The 8533-nt window shown below is 36.1% G+C and overlaps 2 protein-coding genes across 5 annotated transcripts; both read left to right on the forward strand.

Annotated features, from left to right (window-relative positions):
• LOC141721745 (putative E3 ubiquitin-protein ligase RHG1A) lies at positions 1-6025 on the forward strand. Of its 4 annotated transcripts, none has more exons than XM_074524815.1 (6): positions 10-434; positions 1254-3039; positions 5014-5067; positions 5189-5287; positions 5368-5508; positions 5623-6025. In XM_074524815.1, the coding sequence occupies exons 2-6, from the start codon at positions 1336-1338 to the stop codon at positions 5764-5766; spliced, it is 2142 nt and encodes a 713-aa protein (XP_074380916.1). In that variant the 5' UTR covers positions 10-434; positions 1254-1335; the 3' UTR covers positions 5767-6025. The 4 variants fall into 4 exon arrangements, with proteins under 4 accessions (XP_074380918.1, XP_074380919.1, XP_074380916.1 ...); XM_074524816.1 differs by having other exon boundaries at positions 12-434; positions 5017-5067; XM_074524817.1 differs by lacking the exon at positions 5623-6025 and having other exon boundaries at positions 1-434; positions 5245-5287.
• A 770-nt stretch (positions 6026-6795) lies between these two features.
• On the forward strand, positions 6796-7713 carry LOC141720133 (subtilisin-like protease SBT3). The gene has a single exon (XM_074522488.1). It carries the CDS (start codon positions 6796-6798, stop codon positions 7711-7713), a length of 918 nt encoding a protein of 305 aa, XP_074378589.1.
• The last annotated feature ends 820 nt before the right edge of the window (positions 7714-8533 follow it).

Genomic DNA, 8533 nt, shown 5'->3' on the forward strand with positions numbered 1-8533 from the left:
ATGTATTGTATGTACGCAACCAAACCACAAACCAAATAGTCAAATCACTCATTTATTCACCCACATGCTCATCTACATTAACCTCAAGATTCCACAGTCCAGTCTCATTTAAACTCTTTCTGTTTGTAAAAAAATCTGCTTAAAAATCCCATTTAATCCCTTTTATCTCTTAATTATGATTAATCTCACCTGGGTTATTTGGTAAATAAAATATTATTACTGCTTTTTCTTTAATTCACAACCCCTTTGTCACAAACCCATACCTACCATTTCATTTTCATCTCATCCTCTTTACTAAAAATCCTCTCTTTTCTCATCTCTATATATCTTTCTTTTAATAAGAGGGGTGTTTTTGATTGTAATTTGCAGTTGATTTTGTGGGTTTTTATGGATTTAATCTCAGGTTCAGACTGCAGATCTGTTATTTGATCTTGGTAAGTTCTTCAACTCATTTGTTTGTTGTAAAGATTTGATTTTTTTGTTGGGTTTTCTTGATTTTAGCTAATTAAGGATTTTTTGTTGTGAAAAGTTTATGTTTTGGTCTGATTTTGAGTTTTGGATCTTTTTCTTGTGGTTCTTGATTTTGTTTGATGTCGATGGTTGTGTTCTTGATGTAAAGATTGGATTTTTATTAGTGTTTGTAGCTTGATGGTGTTTAAAGTTGTTATCTTTATCAAGAAGATTGGGTTTTGAAGCCATGGTGTAATCTACATGTTTAATAATATATGATAAGACCCTTTTGTGTGTAGTGATTTTGGGTGAGAATTATCGGGTAATGTCGATTTTATAAAGAAAGAGAAATTGGGTCATGAGGATTTGAGATGTTGAAAATTGAAATAGTTGAGTAGGTCAGTGTTGTCATAATTTTCTCGTGTAGTTCTAGTAATGCAGTTGATGTGTTAGATAACAAGAATCATGAAACTAAGCGAAATGAAGTAACTGTATTTTCTGTAGTTTTGCTTTGAGGTCATGCTTGATTTGGTGTTTCCATATAGGATGCAACACAGTCTTCCTCGGTGTATGTGATCTTCTTTGTTATTGAATGTAGTAGTGATGTTGAAATTTTTGCAACTTGTCTCAATTATGTTTAAGTGCTGTTTATTTTTTCCATATCTGGTTGCCTTAGATGTTTCAGTGCTGATATTGATGTGCAGTGTTAAAGACTGTCTTGCTATTAGTTTCCATATTTAATTCAAATTAATTTCTTATACATATTGTAATGAGCTCTTTCTTCACCACTTCTTATATCACAGAACTGCCAAGAGGTTGTGTATCATATCTGGGATTTTTTGAAGACCTTCCCCAAATTATTTAGAGAAGCACGTAGTCGGCCTAATGCAAGGGCAGAGTAGTGCTGTTGGTTCTCTGACGGAATCATTAAACTTTGATCAGGGGTCTACATCCAGCGAGACGGGAGTTGATCAGCCTATTTACTGGAATAATGTGAGGAATTCTGCCCAAGATCGGCATTCAGAATATGTCCCACCCAGTAATACAGGCAGTGCGTATCTGAATTCTACAGTCTCCGACAGACGAAACTTAAGAGCATGGAGTATGGATGAGCCCGGTTCAAGTGTTGTACGGAATCAGATCAGTCATAATGAACAAAAAATGGAACATTTGTGGGCATCTACGACGAGGGCATGTCCAGCAGGGCTTGATTCAGAAAACCGACGGCATGAATCGGCCATTGGTCTATCGATCAATAATGTAAATCTTAGTAGCAATCAGATTGCTAATGGTCCTTTGTTAATGCAGAGCTCCACTTCTAATTCTACATCTCAAGATCTTAACATAAATGCAGGATCTGAGGGACAGGGTGTTAATGATTGTCAAATAGTGGAGCGTCCTCTTGTATTTAGGTCTGGTTCAGAAAATTTACTGATGCCTAACCATAGTAGTTCTAGTCCATTTGACTTGCAAAGTAGCGAACATGTGGAGGACAGTGATGGAGGCCCCAGCTCTTTAACAGAGGGTCGCCGTTTATCACGCAAAAGAAAAGCTACTGAAGAGAATGCCGGACAATCTTCTGGTAGTGGAAGTTCAAATTATTTCCAGCATGCAGAAAGTAGTGTATGGCGGTCTATTCCTGCGCCCCGTAATACCAGCAACTTAACTATATCAGCTCCTTCAGAAAACACTGCTGGTGTCATTCAGTCGGAGCATGTAAACCCTAGACTTGGACTTGGTGTCGGAAGTGTCTCATCTGAAAGCTCTCCTGCTATTAGTGCGACAGGATATTCTGAAATTTCTCGTAGAAATCTCCGATTAAGGATCAGTTCTTCGCAGCAACAAGATTCTTTACCCTCTAATGTGTTTACAGGTGGAAGTGTGGTCGGGTCATCTAGCATTTCTGCTCCCCGTCAGGCATCGAGGCTTCTTCCCCATAGTGATTCTTTGTCACCAGAAGCAGCAGATGCAAATCCTCAATTGCAGTCTCTTCTAGCTCATGTTCCTGCCATGGGTCGGAATTTGCAATCTTCCAGGTGGACAAGAAGTTCCAGCTCAAGAGCTGGAAGTACATCAAATTCTGTAATTGAGGAAGATGCTGCATCTTTGGGAGAATCAAGCGCAAGAATCATGTTAAGAAATAGATTGGAGCATTCCGTTTTTAGAGCTCCTTCTAGGGTGAGAAATTCAGTGCAAAGTCCTTTTGACTTGAGTGCTGGTGGTGGCAATGATAGCGTTGCTGGAAATGCTGCATCTTCTTCTCGGGTTGGCTCAGCAGCTGGTAGCCGTCAAGGCTCTGGGCACAACTGGTTTCCTGATCGACGGAGGCTCTCAGAAATTATTCGTCGATCCTTGTCGGCTTCTGGTCCCGAGTCTGGTGGCCAGAACAGTAACATTTCTCCAGCTCATTCAAATTCTTCTGATTCCGACCAAGAGATGCCACTTCCATCTGAAGGCCATGAGCGCAACCCTTCTCTTTCAAGGTCAGCAATGTTGTTGGATAGACATCTTGGCGATGCTTCCGGACTATCCCATTCACTCCGAACTTTGGCTGCTGCAAGTGAAGGAAGAAACAGGCTCGTTTCTGAGGTGCATTCAAAACTTTTTATTTATCTTTTCATTTCGTTGTACCTTCACACACGCACATGTCAGCATTATATACATGTTTATGTACATATTATCATGCCAGAATTGCTCATCAGTATGATCTCAACTTATAAACGTGGCATGTGATAAAATCCAAATTAACTTATTTGGTTAATTTTCAAATGAAGTAATTAAATACGAGAGCCAGCTGCATTATCTTTTGACTTATATATTGCATTTTTTGTTGCTAAAACCATTAATTCACATCCTGGTTCTTTGCTCTACTCTCTGCACCTCAGTGGCATGTAAGGGGTGGCAATGTTGATCCAAATCCAAATTACCCGCCCAAACCAACCCAAAATACAGGTTCTTGGTTCAAAAGAAAATCACAAATTATAATTTGGACTGAAATGGGTTCTGGTCACATATTTACTTCTAAATATAGATTCAAATCTGTGATACCCATATTTGCACCCATATTATCATACTTTCAGATATATATAGCAGCTGTCCCTCTAAATTAATTGCTGTGATGATGTGCCGGTGATGCGCTATGACGTCGACATCGTTGTCTGTCCTCTCAATCTCATTCTCTCTAGTTATAAACTCCCTTAAGAAGTTTTATATTCCAACCCTTTTATATATCAATCATTGAGTTTAACTAGCGAATTGTATATTTATTATTTAAGCAGTCAACATTTCTCTCTCTTTTTTTTATTCAATAATTTTCAAAAGTTTTTTTTTCTGTATTGACCCCAATAATATCTGTTTTCTTAATTAATGATTTTTGATATAAGACACATACGTAATGGAGATTTAAATGGATCCTTTTAATTTTATTTTTAATTACTGAAAATGGTATATATAATGTATGAATTTTTAATAAAATTGTATAAATCAAGATAGTATATATAATCTTTTCATTATTTTTTTCTTGATTTTTTTATCAAAATACAAATAGTAACATTTTTATTATATTAAAAAAAATAATAAATATGGTTTACCCATATTTTGACCTGGAGCCATTACAACCTGAACCAAATTTTAACTATATTTTATTTTAAATATGGGTAAAATATAGTTTTGGGTCAAGACCCGCCCCGTACCTATATTCAATGACCCAAATCCATATTTCGCCAACCCTACATGTAACGTCTCCACATAATATCTGTTCCAGTGTATGCTCCTATATATGCAATAGGTTTACACTGAATTTAAATTTTTCAATGGAGAATATCTGATTTCCTTCCCTTCAATTTTTTAAAGGTCAACTTAGGTTTGATTGTTACTTTTTTATTCATATCTTCTAATAATTTTGAAAGCAGTATACTTCCCCAGCAAACAAATGATGTATAAATGATGCCGAGGGGGTAATAAATATAAAATCTACAATCAGCAAAAAAATAAATAGATAATATATTTTACAAATAGAAAGAAAAGTAATTAACTAGTGATCTACCCGAGCAGCTACAATTATTGTTATTTCCCTGTGTGAGTGTTATGTGTATGATCTCAGCTTAATAGACATGTTCATGCTACTGTTATCCTATTCCATACTGTTTACTGTTTTGTGCTGTCCTGAAAGATGGCCTTGTCTGATTCCAACCCGTTTATCAATTTATTTTTCACATATTTTGTGGACCAAATTTATTAACTTGATTTCCTTATATTTCAAGGACAAAATAAATGAAAAATATCTGTTTTGTTTTATATGTAATCTCTGGCACTGAGTTTATAGTTACCTTTTCTATGGTCCTGCTATTTTAGTCTACTTTTCCTATGCAGATCTATTAATTATATCTAGTCCTTAACTAGGGTAACTTTTTAGTTTCATCGTAAGCGTATAATTTTACTACTTTCCTTCCATCAAGGAAATTTTTTTCCTTTTGTTTTTGGTATGCCATTATTGGACCAAGTTAAAGTATGGAATCAAATCTCTCTTGTAAATGTATCTAAAAGTGAAACTGTGTATGCCAGCAGATTCATGACGTCTTGGATCTCATGCGCAGGGGGGAGGGCTTAAGATTTGAGGTAGTTTTACATATCTTATATATCATATGACAGTTACTTTTTGAAACAACTTGCATGAGTAATAATCATAATTGCGGTATGAACCAAGCATGACTCTTTGACCTCCTATTAATTGTTCTAGGATATGATGATCCTTGATCAGTCTGTCTTATTTGGGATGGGTGATCATCATGACAGGCACAGGGACATGCGGCTAGATGTTGATAACATGTCATACGAGGTTGGCAAATATCCTAACTTTTCTTTTTATCAACGTTTTCTAATTAAAGTTTCCTGACGGTAAATCTATACGGTTTTCAGGAATTATTGGCTCTTGAAGAGCGCATTGGAAATGTGAATACCGGAGTTAGTGAAGAAACCATTTCAAGTCGTCTCAAGCAAAGTAAGTATACAGTATCAGCAACCGATTTGCAGGAGCCAGAACCTTGCTGCATATGCCAGGTACTGGTTTTTCGGACTTTCTTCTTCATAATTTCACAGCATATGTTTGTATCCATTATATCATATTGTCTAATATATTTGCTTATGTCATTCTACATGATGGCTCATTTTAAGGACGAGTATTCTTGCGGAGATGAACTTGGAGAGCTGGAGTGTGGACATGGTTTTCACGCGGAGTGTATCAAACAATGGCTAACGCAAAAGAATTTGTGCCCCATATGTAAGACAACCGCAATGGGTAATAAAGAAAAGGAATAGAGTCAGAGACCTTGGTTGCCTATACAATCCATTTGTAAGTTTGTAGGGGCGACAACACATCTTTTACTTGGTTGGTTCTTTGAATCAGCTAGGTTAATAATATGTTTACCCTAGCAGGATTGCTGCTTACACCTTCATGAAAGATTTTCATGTAATCTTTAGTTTGTTGCTGTAATGATCTCCTTTGCGGAGATAGCATTTAATTTAATTATCATTTAATTTATGAAGATAAAGTAGAAAGTTGGATTATTTTCCTTTATTTATATATTAAGATAGATTTGTAAGTTTATTCGGAGGTTTTTCTAGTTAACTGATTGTTTGGAAACTTATTTCTCCTTTTAACTAACAAGTCACAGGTCCCCTTATCTATGAGCAATAGTGCATCAATAGGTATTTGCCCTGAAATTAGGACTTGTTCGAAAGTTCTACCGAGAACTATCAAGGTTCAACACTTTTGGCTCCGAACCTTAGTTATATTACATGTTGTGCTTGACCTGCTTCATTTCATGCCATATTGCGGAATGATGAACCCTATATGAATGGGTGTAATTACATAGAACTGAGCTTTTCGTTGCGTTGAACCAGGTTACAATTATTTGAACCTGAGTACTCATTTTGATTCGTGTCTTATTTGATCTGAACCCTGAAAACTGTGATTTTGCGCAAAACATTGAAATGACTGTTTTTCATCATACATGCAAAACAGAGATTGCACTGCCTTGGAATAAATTTGATTTGAAGTCAAGACAGGAACACCAACAGAGATTTTTGTGTGTTTCTAATTTTTTATAGTTTTAAAGGTCTTTTATATGTAATTGCAGTTTCTATAGTTTTAAAGGTCTTTTATATGTAATTGCAGAATAAAAACTGAAATCTTAAAGTAATTGAAGAGAGAATTTATCTCACATAACGAGCATAAAATCAGTTGTAGATGTTTATTCTTAGACTGATTTTTGCCACCATATCAGCTTATAATGAACATTTCCTTGTGGAGAACAGATCAGTTTCACTTGCCAAAAATCTGCAATAATGGGGCTTGAATGTGGAGTTAACTTTTTGTTCCTATTTGCATGGTTGGCTTTTCAAGCTATCTTAGTTTCAGGAACTGATAGGTCTACTTACATTGTTCACATGGACAAAGCCTTAATGCCAAAGGCTTTTGCTAGCCACCACATTTGGTACTCCACCACCATCAACTCTGTCAAGTCGAGAAATCATCGGTCCTCTCCATCTCTTCTCTACACCTATGATCATGCACTTCATGGTTTTTCTGCGTTGCTAAGTATAGATGAATTGGAATCGCTAAAGAAGTCTCCAGGATTTGTCTCAGCTTACGGAGATAAGAAGGCCACAGTTGATACTACTCATACGTATGAATTCCTTTCTCTTAATCCTACAACAGGCTTATGGCCGGCCTCTGATTTTGGGAAGGATGTCATTATTGGTGTTATTGACACTGGTATTTGGCCCGAGAGTGCAAGCTTCAAGGATGATTGTATGTCTGAGATTCCCTCGAGATGGAATGGGACTTGTGAAGTGGGACAAGAGTTCAGCGCTTCAAATTGTAACTTGAAACTGATTGGAGCTCGATACTTTACCAAGGGCCTTAGCGCTTCATATCCTGAGAGAACCATTAGTATGAACTCTGGTAGAGACACTCAAGGACATGGAACACACACTTCGTCAATAGCTGGTGGAAACTATGTTGAAGGGTCATCATTTTTTGGCTATGCCTCGGGAACTGCACGAGGGATGGCTCCAAGAGCAAGACTGGCCATGTATAAGGTTATTTGGGATGACGGAGGATTTGCTTCAGATGTTCTTGCTGGTATAGATCAGGCTGTTGCTGATGGTGTTGATGTCTTATTACCTATTTCCATGGCTCCAAATGAAGCTATTCGATATGATCTTCATACAAAGACATATAATCGCCCAGTTACATTATAGCAAAGCAATATTACATTGTATGTTGTTTTCGCCCTGCATATTAAAGACTCATTGGGGGTGTGAATGCTTTCAAATCGAAAACTTTGATAGCTAGCTTTTAAAATTTTGATGTATTTTGCTTTCAAATTTCTGATGTATTTACATAATTATCCTCATATGTATTTGTTTTAATTTTTAGCCCTCAAAAGTATCCACTATTCTTGTGATAATTTCTTTTCAACTAACAATTCAGGCAAATCTTAAGTTTTTTTAGTGTTCTCCCTGTAATTTTAGGGATTATATTGAAATTAAAACTGTCCTTGCAACTCAGCTTTAATTTAATTTCCTTGATGTTTCATTTGTAGTGACTATGTCTTATTTAATTTCCTTTCATAATGACTCAGATTTAATTTGAAAAAGAACGCGAACAGTCATCCCCTACATGTGCATCTCTACTCATTTGCATTTGCAATTAATGTCAAATTTGGATATGGTTTCCAGTTTGTGGGCCTGCCCGTGTTACAGAGATGCTCTAACGACATGACCACTCTCTCAGTTATATCTCTAGGATTAAGCTTCTTTCATCTCGTTTAATTCTGGATAAATTGTTGTGCTGCTTCTATTTGATTCTATTTACTTTCTGATCAATGACAACATATTACCTTATGATAGATTAGGATTCCATAAATTTTTGGTGACTATTAATTTAAAAACATTTCGTTAAAATTTAGTACTGCTGTTGTCGCTTGCGGAAAAACTTAACTCTTTATTTGTTGAGAAAATTTAAGCTTAAAATAGAGTTGTTTGATCCGAATCTCTAAAATCAAAATCTGTTTATAAG

Source organism: Apium graveolens, chromosome 4, assembly GCF_009905375.1.
Source record: "Apium graveolens cultivar Ventura chromosome 4, ASM990537v1, whole genome shotgun sequence".
NCBI classification, from domain to species: Eukaryota; Viridiplantae; Streptophyta; class Magnoliopsida; order Apiales; family Apiaceae; genus Apium; species Apium graveolens.

What these genes read in the sequence shown, in the direction of transcription:
- LOC141721745 (XM_074524815.1), top strand. Translation starts at nt 1,336, where the DNA reads ATGCAAGGGCAGAGTAGTGCTGTTGGTTCTCTGACGGAATCATTAAAC. An exon ending in GGGAGGGCTTAAGATTTGAG is followed by an intron (nt 5,068 to 5,188) that starts GTAGTTTTACAT and finishes TAATTGTTCTAG; the next exon opens with GATATGATGATCCTTGATCA. An exon ending in AACCTTGCTGCATATGCCAG is followed by an intron (nt 5,509 to 5,622) that starts GTACTGGTTTTT and finishes GCTCATTTTAAG; the next exon opens with GACGAGTATTCTTGCGGAGA.
- LOC141720133 (XM_074522488.1), top strand. Translation starts at nt 6,796, where the DNA reads ATGGGGCTTGAATGTGGAGTTAACTTTTTGTTCCTATTTGCATGGTTG.